Source organism: Schistocerca nitens, chromosome 2 (genome assembly GCF_023898315.1).
Source record: "Schistocerca nitens isolate TAMUIC-IGC-003100 chromosome 2, iqSchNite1.1, whole genome shotgun sequence".
Lineage (NCBI taxonomy): Eukaryota > Metazoa > Arthropoda > Insecta > Orthoptera > Acrididae > Schistocerca > Schistocerca nitens.
The window spans coordinates 372,588,035-372,613,728 of record NC_064615.1 but is presented as its reverse complement, the minus strand read 5'-3'; the positions used below and the strand labels follow the sequence as shown (position 1 = coordinate 372,613,728).

General features: G+C 36.5%; 1 protein-coding gene across 3 annotated transcripts in view; it reads right to left on the bottom strand.

Moving 5' to 3' along the window:
* LOC126236198 (uncharacterized) overlaps positions 1–25,694 on the bottom strand; it is a 316,623-nt gene that overhangs the window by 144,435 nt on the left and 146,494 nt on the right. For all 3 annotated transcript variants that reach the window (XM_049945307.1, XM_049945309.1, XM_049945308.1), the window contains exons 14-16: positions 15,118–15,216; positions 14,783–14,993; positions 13,360–13,546 (exon numbers count right to left, since the gene is read on the bottom strand). In XM_049945307.1, coding sequence (XP_049801264.1) covers positions 13,360–13,546; positions 14,783–14,993; positions 15,118–15,216 — 497 coding nt within the window. The remainder of the gene's footprint in view (positions 1–13,359; positions 13,547–14,782; positions 14,994–15,117; positions 15,217–25,694) is intronic.

Here is a 25,694-nt window from a genome sequence, read left to right as displayed (position 1 = left end):
GTACTTTAGTGAGAGTTGCAGAGCCTTGATGAAAATTTTTCTCCTGTCTTGTGTCATGGTTGTGGATGTCACAATTTTCCTGAAACAGTTCCCTGTTGTTGGCAACAAATAACATCAGTGAGTATATATACTGACCTGTGATTGTAAGTATCCTGAGAGATTTGAAGAGACCTCTGCAAGATGTCCCATTAGGGACCCCACATTTTAGCCTCACTGCTCGTTTTTGTATTCTGAAGACTTTTTCAACACCTGCAGCATTTCCCCAGAAGATTATGCCATAGGAGAGAAAAGAATGGAAATATGCAAAATATGACAACAACATTATTTCTCTTTCTACTAACTGATGGAGAGCTCTTAGTGCAAAGCATGATGAGCTAAGTTTCTTGACCAGCTGATCAATTTGTTCTTTCCATCTTAGGTGACTGTCTATCTGGATGCCTAGGAATTTTGTATGTGTGGTTTCATTAATTTTGTGATTGTTAACATGTATTTCAGGAGCTTCATTTTTTTTATTTTTTGTCAGAAACTGTATCATATTGGTTTTTGAATGATTTAAGGTTAGGCTATTCGCAGTGAACCATTTGTGTACTTGAGTAGAGACTGTCATGGCTGTATCCTGCATTGTGAAGTTGGGTCCTTTTACGAGGTTACTTGCATCGTCGGCAAACATTACTATTTTTGATCTGCCAGGAAGTTTCATATCAGCGCACACTCCGCTGCAGAGTGAAAATCTCATTCTGGAAACATCGCCCAGGCTGTGGCTAAGCCATGTCTCTGCAATATCCTTTCTTTCAGGAGTGCTAGTTCTGCAAGGTTCGCAGGAGAGCTTCTGTAAAGTTTGGAAGGTAGCAGACGAGGTACTGGCAGAAGTAAAGCTGTGAGTACCGGGCGTGAGTTATGCTTCGGTAGCTCAGATGGTGGAGAACTTGCCCGCGAAAGGGAAAGGTCCCGAGTTCGAGTCTCGGTCGGGCACACAGTTTTAATCTGCCAGGAAGTTTCATATCAGCGCACACTCTGCTGCAGAGTGAAAGTCTCATTCTGATTACTATTTTTGCTCTGTTGTTAATTGTGATTGGTAGATCATTAATGCAGATCAGGAAAATTAATGGCCCAAGAATTGAGCCCTGCGGGACTCCATACTTTATATTTCCCCAGTCTGATGTTAATGCTGTTCCTGTCCCCTTCAAGACAACCCTTTGCTTCCTGTTCTGTAAGTATGATTCTAACCAAGTCAAAGATTTGTCTTTAATGCCATAATGTGGAAGCTTTTTTAAGAGTGTGTTGTGATCTACACAGTAAATGATTCTTCAGTGAAACATGGTTCACTATCCTCCTACAGAGATGTTTGATATGATGTTAATTTTAGGTGAATGCCATAACAAATACGCTGCAGCTGTGGCACTGTATGTGGATTGTTTCCCAAACAGACGACATCCAAGCGAAAACATTATTTGAAATAGCACTCAACGAGCTCGAAATGTATACATGCACCATCCACCTCATCATCTCAAATACAATGACAATGATGCTCGTACCCTTACCGTTCTCGCCTGTGTTCAACTGGATGCTGAAATGAGTAGTCGTGTGATTCAGAGACAAACTGGAATACCGAAATCAACTATTTTGAGGATTTTGAAGGCACATAAATATCATCCGTATCATATCACACTGACACGGGCATTAACATTGAAAGATATGCAAATACGCATGCATTTCTGCCAGTTGGCCTTGGAAATGATAAGAAGTGACAATGATTTTTTTCTAGATACATTATGTTCACCGATCAAGCCACATTAAAAAACAATGGCGAATTAAATCGCCACGATTGTCATTATTGGTCTCCTGTCAGTCAACACTCGCACAGACCCATTAACAATAAACACAAATGGTCATTAATGGTCTGGTGTGGCACTTTAAATGGTTACTTGATAGGACCGTATTTTTTTGACCGAAATGTTACTGAGGAATCTTATCTTCAACTTCTCCACAATGATTTGTTGGAGCTTATGGAAGATGCTGATATAGAAACTAGGCAACAAATGTGGTTCCAACAGGGCGGAGCAGCTCCCGATTATGCTAAAAATGTGAGAAACGTTTAAAATTTACAGTACCCTGGTTGGTGGATAGGACGCAGCGGACCAATTCAGTGGCTTCCATGTTCACCAGACCTAACATCTCAGATTTTTTCTTGTGGGGCTATTTAAAAAATATTGTTTATGAAAGACAGCCCACAACCTGAAAAGATGTGGAACAATGCATTCTAAGAGTGTGTACAGCCATACCACGAGATGTGCTGCTCAAAACTGTGGACAACTTTCGCAGACGATTGACTTTACGCATTGAAGCAAATGGGGATAATTTTTAACAATTTCTTTGTGGCTAATTTAATTAATTAAGCACCCCAAATTGTGAGAAGCAAGGGGACGCACACTAATGAAGCATCCCATGGGAACATCATTCTACTACGTCCATGTCATTGTTCCTGGGTAATGTTAAAAGTAGGATACAGTACATTGTGTACAAAAATAGCTTAATTTGCATAACAAAAGAAATGGGGCATATTTTTTATCAATTTGATGCACCTTTCTCGGATAATTCTAAATAAATCAGAGTTCTTCCCCAATTTTACTTTTTTCTAGTTTTCAGAGCCATCTGTCAATGCTTTAAAAAATGTTTCAGACAAAACTTGATACTTTTTATGGAGAATCTGAATCTGCAATAAAAATGGGTGTATTCATTTAAGATTTAAAAGTTGCCCCCCATCCCACCCAAGGGGGTGGGTGCTGGATATCACGTGCTGATGTCCCCCTTTGAGCTTACGAACTTGTCTTACCCACTATTTTTACCTAACCACAGTCTCTGGCTGCCCAGGCATGTTTGACAACCAGCTATAAACTGTGAACAGCAATAAACTCCACCTAGAAAACTTGTCATGTCAGTCATGTGTAATGATGTGTTTCCATGGGACTGGTTATCGTAAGGCTGTAACATTGCACTTTACTTATTAATTGATATGTGACAATGAATAGGTTTCCTGCTGAGTTACCCCACTTGCCAGATTTCAGCATGTATATTAAGTAGACCAACATATAGCAACATCTACTCAGTGAGAAGAATAATTCCATACTTTACAGAAAACATGTGATCACACATAATCTGAGATTACAATAATGCTAGGAGTGTGTTGAATGATGAACATCTACCACTCCTTTCAGACAGGGGCTACTGCTGTAACTTCTACCATTTCATAACAGTAAAAATCATCAGTGAAATGCAAAAGGCGTCCCACACCATAATGTGTCTGCTAATGATTAATATTGCTACTCCAGAATTCATTTAAAAACTGGGTATATCACTCTACCATCTACCTGGTTATAGTAATACAAAATGCTACAAGTTATATAGGTCAAATACTGCCTTTTGTGAGTGTAATATAGTATAATTAAGACCAAATGCATTTCACATTATTTTAAAGACCCTCAGTGCTCAATGTAATGATAAACGTTTTGTACAGTTTTTTCTGGAGGTAAAATAGTCCTCCATTTGGATCTCCAGGTGGGGACTACTCAGGAGGACATTGTTATCAGGAGAAACACAACGGCATTCTACGGATCAGAGCGTGGAATTTCAGATGCATAAATTGGGCAGGTATGTTAGAAAATTTAAAAAGGGAAATGGATAGCTTAAAGTTAGACATGGTGGGAATTAGTGAAGCTTAGTGGCAGGAGGAGCAAGACTTCTGGTCAGGTGAATACAGGGAGATAAATACAGAAACAAATATGGGTAATGCAGGAGTGGGTTTAATAATGAATAAAATAGGAATGCAGATAAGTTACTATGAACAGCATAGTGAACACATTATTGTAGCCAAGGTAGTATGAGTTTATATGCCAACTAGCTCCGCAGATAATGAAGAGACTGAAGAAATATGTGATGTGATGAAAGAAATTATTCAGATAGTTAACGGAGACAAAAATTTAATGGTCATGGGGGACTGGAATTCAATAGCAGGAAAAGGAAGAGAATGAAAAGCAGCAGGTGAATATGGACTGCAGGTAAGGAATGAAAGAGGAAGCCCTTGGTAGAATTCTGAACAGAGCACAACTTAATCATAGCTAACACTTGGTTTAAAAATCATGAAAGAAGGTTGAATATGTAGAAGAGACCTGGAGACACTGGAAGGTTTCAAATGAAACAAGAAATATAAAAATCCAGTAAATGAAGCAGATAAAAGTAATACAAATGTCTCAAAAATGAAATCAACAGGAAGTGCAAAATGGCTAAGCAGGCATGGCTTGAGGAGAAATGCAAGGATGTAGAAGCATGTAACACTAGGGGTAAGACAGATACTGCCTATAGGAAAATTAAACAGACCTTTGGAGAAAAGAGAACCACCTGTATGAATATCAGAAACACAGATGGAAATCTAGTTCTAAGAAAAGAAGGGAAAGCAGAAAGATGGAAGCGGTATATAGAGGGTCTATACAATAGAGATGCACTTGACGGAAATATTATGGAAATGGTAGAGGGCATAAGAAGGGAGATACAATACTGTCTGAAGAATTTGACAAATCACTGAAAGACTTAAGTTGAAACACGGCCCTGGGATAGACAACATTCCATTAGAACTACTGATAGCTTTGGGAGAGCCAGCCATGACAAAACTGTTCCATCTCATGAGCAAGATGTATGAAACAGGCGAAATACCCTCAGCCTTCAAGAACATAATAATTCAAATCCAAAAGAAAGCAGGTGCTGACAGGTGTGAAAATTACCGAACTATCAGTTTAAGAAGTAACGGTTGCAAAATATGATAGCTAAATAATTCTTTACAGACAAATGGGAAAACTGGTAGAAGCTGACCTCGGGGAAGATCAGTCTGGATTCCACAGAAATGTTGGGACATGCTAGGCAATACTGACCCTCCAACTTATCTTAGAAGATAGGTTAAAGAAAGGCAAACCTATGTTTCTAGCATTTGTAGACTTAGAGAAAGCTACTGACAATGTTGACTGGAATACTTTCTTTCAAATAAAGGGTGGGGGGGAGGCTGTTTATATTTTTTACAAAAATTGGATGGCAGTTATAAGAGTCAATGGGCACAAAAGGGAAGCAGTGTATGAAAAGGGAGTGAGATGGGGTTGTAGCCTATCCCCAATGTTATTCAATCTTTATATGGAGCAAGCAGTAAAGGAAATAAAAGAAAAATTTGGAGTAGGAACTAAAATCTATTGAGAAGAAACAAAAACTTTGAGGTTTGCCTATGACATTGTAATTCTGTCAGAGACAGCAAAGGACCTGGAAGAGTAGTTGAAAAGAATAGAGAGTGTCTTGAAAGGAGGCTATAAAATGAACTTCAACAAAAGAAAAATGAGGATAATGGAATGTAGTTGAATTAAATCAGGTGATGCTGAGGGAATTAGATTAGTAAATGAGACACTTAAAGTATAAGACGAGTTTTACTATCTGGGAAGCAAAATAACTGGTAATAGTTGAAGTAGAAACGATATAAAATGTACAAAGGCTACAGCAAAGAAAGAGTTTCTGAAGAAGAGGAATTTGTTAACACTGTGTATAGATTTAAGTGTCAGGAAGTCCTTCCTGAAAGTATTTGTAGGGAATGCAGCCATGTATGGAAGAGAATCATGGATGATAAATAGTTTATGCAAGAAAAGAATAGAAGCATTCAAAATGTGGTGCTACAGATTAATGCTGAAGATACAAATGACTGACATTGGTATTTAAGGACATTTCTACAAGATGTGGAATTAAATTGCAAAAACTTCTCTGGAAAAATTATTGTTAATTGTATTGTTAATGTTAAAATCTATTCCACAGAAAGTGGTTAATGGTGAATAAACTGAATACTGTACACATATTTTATTATTATTAGTACTCCTTTTTTTCTGGGAGATGATGTACCTCATTTGTGCATGAGCACGTTCTTTGTATGTGTGTGTGTGTGTGTGTGTGTGTGTGTGTGTGTGTGTGTGTCTTTCATAAATTTTTGCTTTAGAATGGCAAAGGATCTGGAACAGCAGTTGAACGAAATGGACAGTGTCTTGAAACTGAGACATACCAGTCTAATTGAAACCCATATCTTACAGTATAAACTGTAAGAAACCAGGACTACGGCTGCGACAGATCATCTGCAACGATGAGTACACGATATTAAATCAAACCTATTCGTAGAAACATTTTAAAAGGAGGATATAAAATGAACATCAACAAAAGAAAAATGATGATAATGGACTGTAGTTGAATTAAATAAGGTGATGTTGAGGGAATTAGATTCGGAAATGTGACACTTAAAGTAGTAGATGAGTTTTGCTATTTGAGAAGCAAAATAACTGGTGATTGTCAAAGTAGAGAGGACGTAAAATGTAGACTGGCTAAGGCAAGGTAAGAGTTTCTGATGAAGAGAAATTTGTTAACATCAAGTATAGGTTTAAGTGTCAGGAAATCCTTTCTGAAAGTATTTAGATGGAGTGTAGCTACATATGGCAGTGAAACATGGACAATAAATAGTTTAGACAAGAAGAGAATAGAGGCTTTAGAAATGTGGTGCTACAGGAGAATGCTGAAGATTAGATGGGTAGATCACATAACTACATTTGTGTGTAACCTAGGATGAGGATATTACCTAGTTTATGTGATAGTCTTCTGTGGTGTCTAGATGGGTTGTTTTTATGCTCTGTATATTTTATAAATTTGAATTATATTCAGTTGCTGGTGTTCATTTGGTCATTTATCATGCGTTTCTTTTCTATTACTATCTTTTGGATTTGGAAGTACTCATGCAGCATTTTTCTTACTACTGAATCTGGCTATTTTCATGTCTGTTTTTACTGTGGCAGGATGGTAGTTTTCTTGGCAGAGGTGTTCTGTGATGTTGAATGGCTGGTGCCATATTTCCAAGCTCTTTTATGTTCTTTACACCTTATTTTAAAAGTTCTACTGATATGCCCTAAGTATATAGCATCACAACTATATTTGGAGCTGGTAAATGCAGGATTTTTGGAATATGTCAGTTTCAACTTTCTTCTTTAGACATTTCTGTATAGAGTTATTGCTTTAATATGGTTTTTTCCCTCTAGTTTCTTGAGGATGTTTCCAACTCAATGTGTCAGTCTGATTTCATATGTGAGTGTGAACCGGTTTTTCTGTTCAGTTTCTGTGTTGTACCCTTATTATTTAGTGGTGGTGTTGTTAGTGTGTGTGTTTGGCATTTGTATGGTCTTTTGTTTTTTTCTGGTTTTTTTTTCTGGATTTCCTTATTCAGTTTTGTAACTAGAGATTCTTGACAGCCATTATTTTTGTTGTATGAATTTTTATATCCAGTTCCTTTTTATAGTAGTGTTTCTCAAGTGGTACTGTGTTTATTTTGTGGAGCATATATGTGACAGTTGATTCTTTCTGGGCCTTTGGGTGGTTAGACTATTGGTGTAGTGTTGTGTCTGTTGTGGTGTTCTTCCTGTAAATGCTGAATGAATGTTGGTTATCTCTCCATCAGTGCAGTATATTGTCTTTTCCTGGTACTGTTTCTTTCTTCTGTTTTTTCATGAAGATATTTGCTAACTTTTCTGTAATGGGAGATCCCTTTGGTAATCCTTCTTCTTGTAGGTAGAATTCTTTATTGAATTCAGAGTAGCTTCGGTCAGTAATGAGGTATATAAGTGTGCATATCACTGTTGTGTGTTCCTCTGGTACTGGTAACTGATTGTGATTATCTAGATCTTTTTCTATTATTTTGATTGTTTCTTTGACTGGGATTGTGATGTACATGTTTCCTGCATCAAATGAGACTAACATAGCTTGTCTGGAATATATAAGCCTTTTATGTGGCTTACCAGTTCTTCTGTTTTTTTCTTTTTCTTTTTTTTTTTTTTTTTTCTTCTTCCAGTGTTCTGTCATTTTCTGTTTTATATAAGTGTGTGAATACATTTAACATATGTCTGGTGAGGTTGTATGTGGGTGCCTTTCTATAATTTATGACCAGTCTCATGGGAGCCTAACTTTATGAATCTTTGGGTGGCTGTTGAGATTTGAAATATTACGCTTCATATGAGTCATACAAGAATTTGCCTGTCATCAAGTTTGTGTTCTACAATCTTTGATACATTTTTCACTTTTCTGTGGCACCTCTTTGTTGGGTCTGCCTTCAGTTTTATGATTTTATTCTGTGATATTAATTCTTCTATCTTCTTACTGTATTCTCATTTGTCTGCAAGGAACACTGTGTTCCTGTTCTCTGCCTTGGTTGTTGTTATATTTTCTTTGTGTTTCTGTAAGAATTTTCAGAGTTTTTGCATATGTGGTTTTCTCCTGTTTTATTGTGCCCATGTCTTGTCTCTACGATGCTTTTAATTTCTTTGGGTATTAATTCTCTTGTTAGGCCTATGTTCATGGCACTTTTGTCTTTCTTCTGTTCTTGAAACAGTATGTTCTCAAAGCCTATGATCAAATTTTCTATGTAGTGTTCATTTACTTTTGTGCTGACAGTGTGTTTTAAACTTTTTTTAGTAACTGTGTTTCTTCATCCTTAAGTTCATTGACTGTGAGGTTTATGAGACATGGGTAGAACTGATGTGTGTGTCTCTGCCTGTTTTGTTTGGGTCTTTGACTGTATTTAGTTTCTTATTCTGGCTTTAGTTTCTTATTGTGTCTTTGCTTTAACTGTTCTATGTATTAATCAACTTTATCTAATATGTAGCCACATAAAAGGTTTGTATATTCCATGCACAGCTACGTTGATCTCATTTGATGTAGAAAACACGTACTCCACATTTCTAGTCAAAGAAAGATTAGATTAATACTAGTTCCATGGATCACGAATACGATATTTCGTAATGATGTGGAACGAGTCAAATTTTCCAATACATGACATAATTAAGTTAATTTAACAACATACTTAAGTTAATATAATAACTTCTTAATTTTTGTGTTTTTTTAATTTTTTAATTTTTTATTTTTTTATATAATTATTTGTTTTTTTTTTCTTTTTTTTCTTAATTTATATCTAAAAATTCCTCTATGGAGTAGAAGGAGTTGTCATTCAGAAATTCTTTTAATTTCTTCTTAAATACTTGTTGGTTATCTGTCAGACTTTTGATACTATTTGGTAAGTGACCAAAGACTTTAGTGCCAGTATAATTCACCCCTTTCTGTGCCAAAGTTAGATTTAATCTTGAATAGTGAAGATCATCCTTTCTCCTAGTATTGTAGTTATGCACACTGCTATTACTTTTGAATTGTGTTTGGTTGTTAATAACAAATTTCATAAGAGTGTATATATACTGACAAGCTACTGTGAATATCCCTAGATCCTTAAATAAATGTCTGCAGGATGATCTTGGGTGGACTCCAGCTATTATTCTGATTACACGCTTTTGTGCAATAAATACTTTATACCTCAGTGATGAATTACCCCAAAATATGATGCCATATGAAAGCAATGAGTGAAAATAGGCGTAGGAAGCTAATTTACTAAGATGTTTATCACCAAAATTTGCAATGACCCTTATTGCATAAGTAGCTGAACACAAACGTTTCAGCAGATCATCAATGTGTTTCTTCCAATTTAATCTCTCATCAATGGACACACCTAAAAATTTGGAATATTCTACCTTAGCTATATGCTTCTGATTAAGGTCTATATTTATTAATGGCGTTGTACCATTCACTGTACGGAACTGTATGTACTGTGTCTTATCAAAATTCAGTGAGAGTCCGTTTACAAGGAACCACTTAGTAATTTTCTGAAAGACAGTATTGACAATTTCATCAGTTAATTCTTGTTTGTCAGGTGTGATTACTATACTTGTATCATCAGCAAAGAGAACTAACTTTGCCTCTTCATGAATATAGAATGGCCAAGTCATTAATATATATTAAGAACAACAAAGGACCCAAGACTGACCCTTGTGGAACCCCATTCTTGATAGTTCCCCAGTTTGAGGAATGTGCTGATCTTTGCATATTATGAGAACTGCTTATTTCAACTTTCTGCACTCTTCCAGTTAGGTACGAATTAAACCATTTGTGCACTGCCCCACTCATGCCACAATACTTGAGCTTGTCTAGCAGAATTTCATGATTTACACAATCAAAAGCCTTTGAGAGATCACAAAAAATCCCAATGGGTGGTGTTCGGTTATTCAGATCATTCAATCTACAATCTGACATTGGTACCACAGGAACAGATAACAGAGATAAGCACACTCCCATACCTTATTACCAACCAAGACTACTCTGAATTCAATAAAGAATTCTACCTACAATTCTTTCCCATTTTTGGAAAGTTAGCAAATATCTTTATGAACAAAATAGATGAAGGAGTATTCCAGAGAATAGTACCAGGAAAATACAATGTATTGTACTGGTGGAGATACATGGATAATATTCTCTGCTTGGTAGATGAACCAGAATATAAGATGGGACAACCACACAGAGATAGTTATACACTCTACACAAGACCATAAAGATCAATTCAAGAAAGGACACTCAGACCAAATGAACTTCCTATATATATCCAGCACAAAGAAAAATAACCAAAACTCATTCAGGAAAAACACCCCAACAGAGACAATACTACACCAATCATCTGACCTCCCACAGACCCAAAACGAATCAACTTCCACTTTATACATGCTAGATTAGATTAGATTAGATTAGTTTTCGTTCCATAGATCCGTGCTGAGGAGATCCTCGTGGATGTGGAACATGTCAATTTTTTTATTTTATTTTTATTTTTTTAAGCTGAAATAACAACACTAATAGTATGAATATATACAATACATCATTTGTTTCTACTAAAAAATTCGTCAATGGAGTAGAAGGAGTTGGCCACTAGTAAGTCTTTCAGGCTCCTTTTAAACTGATCTTTATTTGTAAATAAATTTTTTATGTTTACTGGCAAATTATTGAAGATGAATGTTCCTGAGTAGTGGACCCCTTTTTGAACTAAAGTAAGTGCTTTTAGGTCCTTGTGCAGATCATTTTTGTTCCTGGTATTGTATGTATGAACTGAGCTGTTTGTTGGAAAAAGAGATATATTATTTAGGACAAATTTCATTAATGAGTAAATATACTGAGAGGCAGTAGTTAGTATACCCAGTTCTTTGAAGAGGTTTCTACAGGACGTCCGTGAATTTACTCCAGAAATAATACGTATTACACGCTTTTGGACTCGGAAAACTTTTGTTTGACTTGAAGAGTTACCCCAAAATATTATACCATATGACATTATGGAATGAAAGTAGGCAAATTATGCAAGCTTTTTCATTTTTATGTCACCTATGCCTGCTAACACTCGAATTGCAAATACAGATTTGTTAAGGTGTTTCTGCAGTTCTGTGGTGTGCTCTTCCCAACTGAATTTATTATCAAGTTGTAATCCCAAGAATTTAAGACTGTCAACCTCTTCTATCTGCTCTTCTTCGTATTTTATGCATTAGGTTCTGAACTGCATATAGTGAGTCTTTTCAAAGTTTAATGTCAGTGAGTTGGCTTTAAACCATTTATTAATATCCATGAAAATATCATTAGCAGATCTTTATAGAACTACACTTGACATACTATTTATTGCAATACTTGTGTCATCTGCAAACAAAACGAACTCTGCTTCTGGCAGTGTAACTGATGAGAGATCATTAATGTACACAAGAAAAAGCAATGGCCCTAAGATGGATCCCTGTGGGACACCACATGTAATTTCTTCCCATTCTGATGATGACTGATGACTTAATTCACTAGTCCCTTGCACTGACACCCTTTGTTTCCTGTTAGTGAGGTATGACTTGAACCATTTTGCAGCACTGCCCATGACACCATAGAATTCTAATTTACTTAAAAGGATGTTGTGGTTCACACAATCAAATGCCTTTGACAAATCACAGAAAATACCTGCTGCTTGTAATTTGTTATTTAATGAATTAAGTACATTTTCACTGTAGGTATAAATAGCCTTCTCGATATCAGAACCCTTCAGCTCTACAGATTAGGGCTTACAACCCAACAAACATGACTATAATACAGAGTTGTGTGTAATAATTCAGATAGCAAAAAATAATAGATAACCAGAATCTTTCATTACAAAATTGAATAAGAAAATCCAGGAAAACATAAAAAATCACTATACAGATCCAGAGACCCACACAACCCACAGCAAACACACATGCTAATAGCACCACCACGACACAACAAGGGCACAACAGAGAAACTCAACAGAAAAGTTGATACACATTCACATATGGAAACAAACTGACACATAGAATTGGAAACATCCTCAAGAAACAAGGGAAAAAAGTCATACTAAAGCATAACTCTAATGAAGAAAGACAACAGTGGCAGTATTATGAAAAGGATAGTTTGCTAGTCACCATATTGAGGAGACATTGAATAACAGACTGGCACAAAAAAAGACTGTTAAACATCTACATCTACATCCATACTCTGCAAAGCATTGTGAAGTACATGGCAGAGGGTATGTGCCATTGTACCATGTGAGCTTTCAGCGACAATGCCTTGTTCTGAAATAGGCAACACACAGTTTTTCACAGTCTAGCCTCAGTGGCCAGAGACAGTAGTCATGTGTGTCAGTTGTGCTTGCATGAACGTGTCTGTGTTGTCTAGTTCAGACGTAGGCCTTTCAGCTGTAAACTCACATGCTTAGCATTCTTTTTGTTGTGCCTGTCTACTACTCAACATCTTCTCTATATTGTAAGTAGCAATCTATCCTTCCCATAATGCTGTCATTAGTCCATCCTAGATTTTTCAGGTTGTTTGAATATGACACTGACAGGCCAAAAATCTGACATTTATCAAATCCACTTTAACACTTGTGATGCTCTTTAATTAGGTCAGACCAGCAGAACTTTTGAAATAAGTAATAAAGAGACACAAAAGTATCAGCTACTCAACATTTGAGGAACACCTCTCAGAAGAAAACCACCACCTTACGACAACAGAATCATACACGAAAATAATCAGCTTCTGCTTGTATGTGCTTCACTGCCTGTGTGCTTCCTGAGGCATCAACTGTTAAGAGCCTTTTCAAAATGTTCAAATGTATGTGAAATCGTATGGGACTTAACTGCTAAGGTCATCAGTCCTAAGCTTACACACTACTTAACCTAAATTATCCTAAGGACAAACACACACACCCATGCCCAAGGGAGGACTCGAACCTCCGCCGGGATCAGCCGCACAGTCCATGACTCCAGCACCTTAGACCGCTCGGCTAATCCCGCACGGCTCAGAGCCTTTTCCCAGTATGTTTTTTGACATGTGAAAGAGCCAAAACAGAAGATAATAAATGATTATTGAAGCAGACAGTAAAGCTGACAACTAAAAATTTACCAGTTTTCTGGAACATCAAGTACTCTGGCAACAGCTATTTGAGTCAAGTCCATCCACTGTGTTGAAGGATAGATATCCATTCCATCCTCTATAGGAATACAGACACAGCTTTGTGTTTCCATTGTGAAATGATACTGACTTCCGATATCAAACTGACCTTTCACAACGTGTTTTGTTTTAGACTTTGCTGTAATAAAAATTTATGTATAAATTTAAAAGAAAGCAACTTTTTGCCAAAAACAGTTGATTAAACCATAATACCTGCTGCATAAGCAAGCTTTCTTGAAATGCTAAGATAAATTAACCAAACAACAAATTACAATTAGTTTAATGCACTTTCTTTCATAGAAAGCATTGCCAAATTTAGAAACTTGGGTCATCAGTTACAAAATAATTGAGAAAATTAAATTAGGATAATTGTAAGTTTAGTAATAAATTGTAGCCTGCTATATAATTATTACATGTAAACTATAGAATAATAGTACATGTTATGTATTGTGTGATGTACTCATATATTAGCTGTATCTGACATTGTCAGAAAAGAAGAAATGTAGATTTATTGGGATTAAAATTAAAAAAAGGAAATTAGTACAATTATCTAAATCACACACAGCATAAAACATTAAAATGTGTTGACTAGTTTCAGTTAACCAAGCACTCATCTTGAGATCTGAGAATGCCCAAAGAACAGAAAACTGCTGCTCAGTCTGTCAATCAGATCATTTCTTTATACAGGGAATAAGAACAGTGCTATCACATTTTCCAGGAGCATTCCTACTGATAACATTGTCTCTGATGAATACATGCTGTCAGGTACAACATACTGTGTTCTATTATTTAAGAAGTCTTCACATTCTTGGTGTTCAGGTCTTGGTACATCTGAGTTAAAACTTATATTTTCAAAGACTGGTCCTGGCTGTCTGTCAGCTCTTGACAAAGAAGATAGCAAAGTTTTAACTCTGACGTGACATGGTGTGAACACCAAGTGAATTTTACATATAGATGCCATTGTGGAAAACTTCAAAGCCCTGTATGTTTAGGTTTGTGTTGAAAAATAAGAGCTCTCAAACATAATGATTAGTCACTATATTAATTCCTAGTTTATGAATTCTGACAGATGAATACTATCTTCTTCATATCACTAAACATATTTAATAAACTCAAACTTATTTAAATCATCAAAGCACTTCTTTCCATTCCTATGGTCTTGAATGAATCAGAACTAACCATTGGTAGCTGAAGGAGGTAGCATCAGGCAAATTAGTTGGCATTACCTACTATCGCTTAAAAATTGTTTGGGCAAACTTCATACTGAAAATACTGCAGGAAAGTGAAACTAATGCTGTATGTTGTTGTTCACTCTTCAATACAAACATTTTGAGCTATATGTAAAATATCAAATTTTTGTGATCCATGAACTTGCCTTCTGTGTCTGTTGCAGGCCAAGTAGCAACCTCACCAACTCTCTTTTTATCTCCTGACTTAAGGGCATCTCGAAGTGTTACAACAGGTTTTTTTACTCTTTCATACAAAATTTCAACAATTTTGGCTGCTCTGTTGGCCAATTCATGTGATTCAGCAACAATAATACCAACTGGTTGGCCATTGAACTTTATTTCTCCTGAACAGAATACCTTTGACATAAAAAGGCAGTGAATTACACACGATAATAAACATACAACAAGAGCAGCTAATGACTTCACAAACTGACACTATTACATCAATAATTGATTCAGTTTTTTACCCAATATATATTACCTCTTCATCAATCGTAACAAGGCCACTTAATGGTAAGGAGAAAGAGTTTTTCCCCGGGATGTCCTTCGAATCATAATATGCTACAACTCCTTCAAGTGCCTGAGAAAAAAAATGTCAGTATAGTCTATTATTATCATGAACTGTGGAAATTTTACAATTCAACATACGAAATCGAATAAAAATTTTCAAACTTCATTTCATCTTCAAACAATAATAATATTATTAATTAATGGAACAATTACAAGTAATGGAATCAGTAAAGACTAATGCTCATCATGTAGAGAAGGCACTGAACAATGGATAGGTACCTAAACAAAAAATTGACACTGTAACTCAGCTTCTGAACTTTCATTCTCTCCAGAGGACAAATCCCCTCCCCCTCCACAAATGAACACACTCACATAAATATATACTAACACCTACATTAACTCCTTGAAAAAGGTGAGCATAATCGAGGACAGGACATTTGCTGAGAAAATGGAAGAGCTGGGAAAAAGGAAAGTGTTAGGACTTTGGAGAGAGAAAAGAAGACAAGACAAGAGAAGATGACTGTGGAGCAAACAATGTTCAAAAAGGTGCACTCAAGTGTATGTGCCTATTCCTGAGTTTTAGATTAGTGATTAGAATAGGACAAGATGACAGTGTAGATATCATTCAGGATCTATTATCTCAACAGAAACGAGGGCCAGAGAGAACTATGAACCTTCTGCATTGAAAAGCAGGAAATAGGTTTGGTAGAAGAATGAAATTTGGTGGAGAAAAGGTGCCATCAGAAAACAGTGCATTGTGAGCTCAAAGGATGTACTGGGCAGGCATTTCCCAAGGCAATGAACTGCCAGCAGAATACTTTGTAGATTCAACAGAGAATGAAATGTCACCTTGTGAAGAATAAGAGGATGTTTAAATAAAACAGTCATCCTTTCAGTGTACAATGAAAGGAAACTCCAGCCTCATATGCCACTTCTGTGCCCTTGCCCCTTTAGTACTCTCTCATCACTCTTGTTAATCAGACCTACTGTACAACACTGTCAGGCCACAGTATCAAGAGAAAGAAAGATAGATAGAGAGAGAGAGAGAGAAAGAGAAAGAGAGAGAGTGTCTGTGTGTGTGTCTGTGTGTGTATGGATGTGAGTGAATATCTATTTAAAAATTTGACACGCAGATTGGAAAGGATTGTCAGTCAAAATTCATTTCTTTTTGTTTTTAAATTTGTTACTGTAGTCTAGTGTTGCCTTTACTTCATCAGGAATGAAATCAAATATTTTTATAACTGTATTTTGTCCCTTTATATGCCAGAATCAAGTTAAGTTATGAATCATGATACAGTTATCAATGCTAGTTTCAGTTCCAAACTCTCAATGGTTGTTCAGGATAAAGGCTCTAAGGGAGACAATCTACTGTTAAACTACTGTTAGTAGATTCAGTTCTTCATCATGTTCTACAGGAGGTTTTAGGATGTATGAGACACATAAACAATGTAGTGTGGTTAAATTAGGACAATCTGATATCATGAAGAATTATGTCAAACAATAAGTCAGTCAGTCTTTGAATGTACAAAATTTTTTGTAAAGTACAGAATATTAAATAAATAGAACATTGAAAATATGATAAGAGAACTAAAATCAATGGAATGGTCCTGTAAATTGACCACTGCTTTGTTTCTAGACATTGTCCAAAGTATATCAAATAGCAACTGTTCAATCATTTATTTATAAGAAAAATATTGATGACACTAAACATGAACCACTAAACTATGGTACACTCCAAGACTCAATAAAATATGAACACTGCTTCTTATACCTACAGATAGATCTATTAAAAGTGGTGAAGTTAAGAAATATATGCAAAACACAAACAAGTCTACTAAACTGAAATTAAAATAGCCATGTGTAAAGCAAATAATAGTTACATTCTGAAATCTAAAAATAGTTGTCATGCAGCACGGAATGTCATTTAAAAAAAAAAAAAGAAAGAAAGAAAGAAAAAAAAGACAAAAACAATACCATTCCCATAGATTCGAATGTATTAAATGAATACTTTGTGAACTGTACAGGCTGTAAGCAATCTGCAGCAACAAGGCACTTGCTTAGACACTTCTACCCAAAGAAGTAAATACAATCACCTTCTTGTGGTCTAAAATTACTCTCCACAAACATTCTTATGGTCTAAAATAGCTCTCCACAACATTAGCAAAACAATCAACAAACTTGGAAATTCTGAAACAGAGGGCTTTTATGGAAGGAGTAATTTTGTCATAAAGAGGATATCAACTAAAATTGAAATTCCATTGCTTTATCTAGCCAACAGGATTGTGGCAGATGGTACTTTCCCTTAAGCTCTTAATTGAGCAACTCGATGTCACACAAGACTGTTGTTGTTGATGTTGTGGTCTTCAGTCCTGAGACTGGTTTGATGCAGCTCTCCATGCTACTCTATCCTGTGCAAGCTTCTTCATCTCCCAGTACCTACTGCAGCCTACATCCTTCTGAATCTGCTTAGTGTATTCATCTCGTGGTCTCCCTCTACGATTTTTACCCTCCATGCTGCCCTCCAATACTAAATTGGTGATCGCTTGATGCCTCAGAACATGCCCTACCAACCGATCCCTTCTTTTTGTCAAGTTGTGCCAAAAACTCCTCTTCTCCCCAATCCTATTCAATACCTCTTCATTAGTTATGTGATCTACCCATCTAATCTTCAGCATTCTTCTGTAGCACCACATTTCAAAAGCTTCTGTTCTCTTCTTGTCCAAACTATTTATCGTCCATGTTTCACTTCCATACATGGCTACACTCCATACAAAAACTTTCAGAAACGACTTCCTGACACTTAAATCTATACTTGATGTTAACAAATTTCTCTTCTTCAGAAACACTTTCCTTGCCATTGCCAGTCTACATTTTATATCTTCTCTACTTCGACCATCATCAGTTATATTGCTCCCCAAATAGCAAAACTCCTTTACTATTTTAAGTGTCTCATTTCCTAATCTAATTCCCTCAGCATCACCCGCCTTAATTTACTACATTCCATTATTCTTGTTTTGCTTTTGTTGATTTTTATCTTATATCCTCCTTTCAAGACACTATCCATTCCGTTCAACTGCTCTTCCAAGTCCTTTATTGTCTCTGAAAGAATTACAATGTCATCGGCAAACCTTAAAGTTTTTATTTCCTCTCCATGGATTTTAATACCTACTCTGAAATTTTCTTTTGTTTCCTTTACTGCTTGCTCAATATACAGATTCAATAACATTGGGGACAGGCTACAACCCTGTCTCACTCCCTTCCCAACCACTGCTTCCCTTTCATGCCCCTTCACTCTTATAACTGCCATCTGGTTTCTGTACAAACCGTAAATAGCTTTTCGCTCCCTGTATTTTACCCCTGCCATCTTCAGAATTTGAAAGAGAGTATTCCAGTCAACATTGTCAAAAGCTTTCTCTAAGCCTACAAATGCTAGAAATGTAGGTTTGCCTTTCCTTAACCTAGCTTCTAAGATAAGTCATAGGGTCAGTATTGCTTCACATGTTCCCATATTTGTACGGAATCCAAACTGATCTTCCCCAAGGTCGGCTTCTACCAGTTTCTCCATTCGTCTGTAAAGAATTCGCTTTAGTATTTTGCAGCCGTGACTTATTAAACTGATAGTTCGGTAATTTTCACATCTGTCAACACCTGCTTTCTTTGGAATTGGAATTATTATATTCTTCTTGAAGTCTGAGGGTATTTCGCCTGTCTCATACATTTTGCTCACTAGATGGTAGAGTTTTGTCAGGACTGCCACTCCCAAGGCTGTCAGTAGTTCTACTGGAATGTTGTCTACTCCCTGGGCCTTGTTTCGACTTAGGTCTTTCAGTGCTCTGTCAAACTCATCACGCAGTATCATATCTCCCATTTCATCTTCATCTACATCCTCTTCCATTTCTATAATATTGCCCTCAAGTACATCACCCTTGTATAGACCCTCCATATACTCCTTCCACCTTTCTGCTTTCCCTTCTTTGCTTAGAACTGAGTTTCCTTCTGACACAAGACTAAATTAATAAAATTAGCTCACTATGGCATTTGACATAAATCATTAAGTATGTTTAGAACCTACCCAACCAACAGGCTACAGTTAGAATAATCAGGCATCAGAGTTGTAGGAAATAAAACATGGAATACCACAGGGATTGGTTATTGGGCCTTTTCTCTTCATTGTGTATATAAATAATTTCTCAAGTCACATACCATGTGGGAATGTGCTGTATGCTGATGACAACACACTGGTAACATCAGGTGGAAACTTACAACATGTTCAAAATTACATTGGAAAAATTATGAAGATGACTGATCACTGATGTCTAGCCAACCAGCTGTATGTTAACAAAACAAAAACAGAAGAAGTTCATTTCAATCTCAGAGGAATGAAGTCTGAGAATAAGAGTGTGAAATTATTTGGACTTGTGACTGACAAAATACTATCACAGAATAGGTACATATATTACTTAAGCAGCAAACTGCCAAGAGTTTTATTTTTTCTACATAAATTAAGACAAAATATCAGTAAGAATATGCTACTTCACTCTTATTATGCCTTCTTCCACTCACGTCTGCAGTATGGAGTACTGTCATGGGGAAATGCACCAGATTCAGTTTACATTGTTTAATGGCAGAAGAAAGCCGTTAGATGTATTCTAGGCCTGCCTCCCTGAGAGACTTGCAGAACTCAGTTCAGGACACTTACATAATGACAGTCATCAGCCTTAACATCCATTAACATTCATGCTAAAGAAAATTTAAACAAACTTAGGCTAAGGAATAATGTTCATTTGCACAACACAAAAAATAAACACGATATATTTACTGTACTCAAGACTTTCTCACACACACAATAGCCATAAACATATGAGTCTTAAATCCTTCAACAAATTGCCAAAAGCAGCTCACTTGACTCCCTTACACAAGTACAAGAAAGTTTTAGAAAGTTTAATAAAAGAGTGAGAATTTTACACAGCTGATGAATTCATGGAGAGTGATTTCCAAGAACTGTGCTTTGGGTAGCTGTAAGTGTCAGTAAAATTGCAAGTAACGACCATACAGTTAGAGCTCTGCATTTATATACATGTAATAAATATATAAGTATTGCTTCAACTAGTCATCAGTAGTCATAAACTGTAAACCTATGCAATTAATATGTATAAGTATGTAACTGATATACAAATGTAATTTAGCATTTATGTATATATGTGTGTTAACAAGTATTCCAGTGACTATATATTGACGTTAATAAATATATTAGCAACTGACATTGAACTCTTACTGAGGTGTACTTTTATTTACTCATAACACTGATGTATTAATTGTATTAACACATTGACAAGGCCAATTCTATCAAAATACACTGAATGGCTGACAATAAACATTCTAAAGATTCTATTGTAAATTTTGTGTAAAATACACCATACAGATGAACGCTCCCTGGAGTACCCAGTGACACCCATATTACACAGACAAAGTAAGTACCTCTCAGCTGAGAAGTGTTTAGCACGTCACAAACACGTTTTTGTTTCTTAACATGGAAGCAGTTACTTTTCCTCTTTCCAGATGGAAGCATTTACTGGATATGGTGAGGATATAGCACTTTTACAGAATTAAATTTGCTAATATTCCAATAAGTGTTAAGAGTACCCACATCGCTGTACATAAATGGGTAAGTAAGTCTACAATTAATGTTATTAATGATTGTTACATAGTTTAAATAACACAGTGGTACACAATTTCAGTATATGGGATATTCTGCATTAGTGCAAATATTTGTTATGTGTTGTATTATGTCTGAAGTACTTCTTGGGTTGGCGTGTGGTGGTTGGAGATCAGTGTGAATTAACTCACCACCCAATATTAATGTCTGAAGTCAAATATTTAACAAATATTCATGGCTATGTGAATTTATATCAACAGGATCCCATTGTGGAGATTTTTTACAATATTGCCACTTAGAACCTTCTCAATATCCCACTTTTATGGTAAGATTAGAGAGCTACAAAGAGTGTCCCTTGTACTTACTTCACAACCCATTTTCACAAACAGCACATAGAAAGCTGATGGAGGCAGAGATCCGAGATATTTTGGACAAAGATGATTAGCTTAAATTATATTTACTTTTCATTCCATGAATCCCTAGCATTCTAATGGATGTGTACCTCGTTAGAAGATGAGAATACATTGTACATACTTACAAAGGACAAAATATATGCTATTTTACCTTCCATAGATCCCAAATGAAATTATCTGCGTGGGTGTGAAATAAGTAAAAAAACATTAAACATATTTCCATATAAAAGATAATAAAAAAACCTGTCACTAAACATGTAAATGTACAGTATGCACTGTTGTATATGATAATACTTAGGCTATTGTAGGCACACATCATAAAAGTGAAAAATCAGTTTACAACAATTATTTACAGGGGTCACATACTATACTGAAAACGTATAAATGTCAGATATTAAATAACACACAAAATATTTGATATTATTAGTAATGTATACACATCAGTTAACCCTACTAAGGAATTTGTCAATGGTGTGGAAGGAATTGGTCATCATTAGGTCCTTTAGGCTCCTCTTAAACTGAACCACACAGAAGCACCAAAGACACTAGTACAGGCATGCATATTCAAATACAGAGATATGGAAACAGGTAGAATATGATCCTGTGGTTGGCAATGCCTATATAAGAAGAAAAATGTCTGACAGTTGTTAAGTTGATTACTGCTGCTACAATGGCAGGTTATCAGGATTTAAGTAAGTTTGAACATGGTGTTATAGTCAGCGCATGAGTGATGGGACACAGCATCTCCGAGGTAGCGATGAAGTTGCGATTTTCCCATATGACCATTTCATGAGTGTACCATGAATATCAGGAATATGGTAAAACATCAAATCTCTGCCATCGCTGAGGCTGGAAAAAGTTCCCGCAAGAACAGGACCAACGATGACTGAAGAGAATCGTTCAACATGATAGAAGTGCAACCCTTCTGTAAATTGCTGCATATTTCAATGCTGAGTCATCAACAAGTGTCATTGTGCAAATCAGTCACTGAAACATCATCAATATGGCTTTCGGAGCTGAAGACCCACGCATGCACCCTTGATGACTGCTTGACAAGTAGCTTTATGCCTTGCCTGGGCCCATCAATACCAATGATGGAATGTTGATTACTGGAAACATGTTGCCTGGTTGGACAAGTCTCATTTCATGTTGTATCGAGCGGATAGATGTCTAGGGGTATGGAGACAAACGCATGAATCCATGGACCCTGCATGTCAGCAGGGGACTGTCCAAGCTAGTGGAGGCTCTCTAATGGTGTGGGGCATGTGCAGCAGGATTGATGTGGGACCCCTGATATGTCTAGATATGACTCTGACAGGTGACACATATGTAAGCATCCTGTCTAAATATATTCATCCTTTCATGTCCATTGTGCATTCCAATGGACTTGGGCAATTCCAGCAGGACAATGAGACACTTCTTATGTCCAGAATTGCTACAGAGTGGCTCCAGCAACACTCTTCTGAGTTTAAACACTTCTGCTGACCAGCAAACTCCCCAGACATGAACATTATTGAACATATCTGGGATGCCTTGCAACATGCTGTTCAGAAGTGACTTTTAGCCCCTCATAATCTCACAGACTTATGGACAAGCCTGCAGGATTCATGGTGTCAGTTCCCTCCTGCACTACTCAAGATATAAGTCGAGTCCATGCCATGTCATGTTGCGGCACTTATGTGTGTTCGCGGGAGCCCTACACAGTGTTAGGCAGGTATACCAGTCTCTTTGGCCCTTCAGTGTACATTAGTCATTAAACATTTTATGGCTCCTGGAAAGTTATTGAAAATCTGTGTTCCTGAATAATGGACACCTTTTGTACCAAGGTAGATAACCTCAGATCTTTGTGAAGATTATTCTTATTTCAAGTACTAATTCCATGAACTGAGCTCTTGTCTTGAAAAAGACACATTTCATTAAGGATATGACAAATTTCATTAAGAATTAAATATATTTGAAAAAGGAAATTAGTATCCTGTAGGAACCATTTACTAATGTTCATGGAAATCTCTTTAACCAATCTTTCCAATGATTTATATTGCAAGGATTTATATTTGCAATATTTGTAACATCTCCAAACAAAATACACTTAGAATCGGTAATGCTACTGATGAAAGGTCATTGATATACACGAGAAAAAGTAAGAGCCCTAAGACATACGTTCATGGAACACTAAATGTAGTCAGTTCACAGTTGGATAATGCCTGATAGCTTAATACAGGGATCTTTTCTACTGACACCTTTTGCTTCCTATCAGAGAAAAATGAAAGTAGAAACAGGGAGACATTGTTCAAGCTTGCAAAATCTTATAATTTGCATAGTCTTCCACATGAACCCACCAAAATAACACCTACATCCCAGACAGCCTTACACGGAATTCTTGTAAATAAGAAAAGAACTCGTACAACACTTCAAGTGTACAACACAGGATCAAGTGTTCACCTAAAACATTACAAAGGTATTAAGGACTGAAATTTTAACTATGCAATGGGGTATGCACTGATATGAAACTTCTTGGAAGATTAAAACTGTGTGCCTGACCAACACTCAAACTCAGGCAAGTTCTCTACCGACTGAGCTACCCAAGCACAATTCATGACCCATCCTCACAGCTTTACTTCCACTAGTGCCTCATCTTCTATCTTACAAGCTTTCCAGAAGCTCTTGTGTGCAACTTACAAGACTAGCACTTCTGGAAGAAAGGATAGCATGAAGACATGGATTAACCATAGCCGGGGGATGTTTCCAGAATGAAATTCTCTATTTGCAGTGGAATGAGCACTGATATAAAACTTCCTGGCAAATTATAACTGTGTTCCACACCAAGACTTCAACTCAGGGTCTTTTCCTTTCACAGGTAAGAACTCTACCGCCTCTGGAAACATCCCCCAAGCTGTGTCTAAGCCATGTCTCAGCAATATCCTTTCTTCCAGGAATGCTAGTCTTTACAAGTTTTAGGAGAGCTTCTGTGAAGTTTGGAATGTAGAAGATGAGGTACTGGTGGAAGTAAAGCTGTGAGGACAGTTCGTGAGTCATGCTTGGGTAGCTCAGGTCGAAGAGCACTCGCCTGTGAAAGGCAGAGGTCCTCAGTTCGAGTCTTGGTCTGATACACAGTTTTAATCTGCCAGGAAGTTTTACATCAGGCACACTCCCCTGCAAATTCTGGAAGCAGCCCCCAAGTTGTGGCTAAGCCATGTCTTTGCAATATCCTTTTTACCAGGAATTCTAGTACTGCAAGTTTTGCAGGAGAGCTTCTATGAAGCTTGGAAGGCAGGAGATGAGGTTCTGTCAGAAGTAAAGCTGTGAGGATGGGTCATGAGTTGTGCTTTGGTAGCTAGGTTGGTAGAGCACTTACCCATGAAAGTCTCAGTCTGGCACACAATTTTAATCTGCCAGGAAGTTTCAAACCAACAGACACACCACTACAGAGTTAAAATTTCATACTGGAAACATTCCACAGGCTGTGGCTAGGCCATGTCTCCACAATATATTTCTCCCAGAAGTGCTAGTCTTCCAAATTTTGCACGAGAGCTTCTGTGAAGTTTGCAAGGTAGGGAGATGAGGTAATAGTGGAATAGTGGAACTACAACTGTGAGGATGAGTCATGAGTAATGCTCGGGTAGCTCAGTCAGGAGAGTGCATGTTCACAAAAGGCAAGTTTCCTGAGTTCGAGTCTCAGTCTGGCACACAGTTTTAATTTGCCAGTACGTTTCAAAGTTATAACACACAGTATAACTCAGACAAACTACAGAGCTTCCTAAGTAAAGAATTAAAAATGGACAGACAATATCCAGTCAATGATGTCAATGAAAAATGTATTGTATTTCTTGTCATAATGGTCCATCATTTCAAAGAGGTATTTCCACAAAAAACAGCATGGTTAAATAACCATAATGGACACAAGAGTTGAATTACAACAACTATGAAACCCTCCTCCAAGAATAATAGAATATTACATAAGTTATGTAAACAAATAATTATTATTCCCATCTTCCCAAATAGTACACAAGTAACACATGTATCATAAGAATAGAGATAAAGACAATCTAAAAAGAGGTACAATGATGAGTATATTGACAAATTCAACAGCAAACTGAAAGTCATGTGGAATATTATAAAAAGGAAAAGAGGGAAAAATAAATTATTCATACAAACATAGAAATTAAACACAACATCTAAATGATAACTAATCCTGAAGCTGTGGCGATCACTTTCAAGGAATTTTTTACAAACATAGCTCACAAATCAGTTAAAAATAGCCCAAACACAAAATATTGGCCAATAAACCAGAAAAATCACATAAGCACAGTCAATATTTCTTACTCCACTCAATAAAGATTAAGTAAATGGCCTCTGGGGGAAAAATTTATTCAGTTTGCATTGATGGAATTCCATCAACTGTCACCAAGAATTGTGCACATACTATTGCTGAACTACTAACTAACCTCTGTGACTGCTCTATCCAGGCAGGTATCTTCC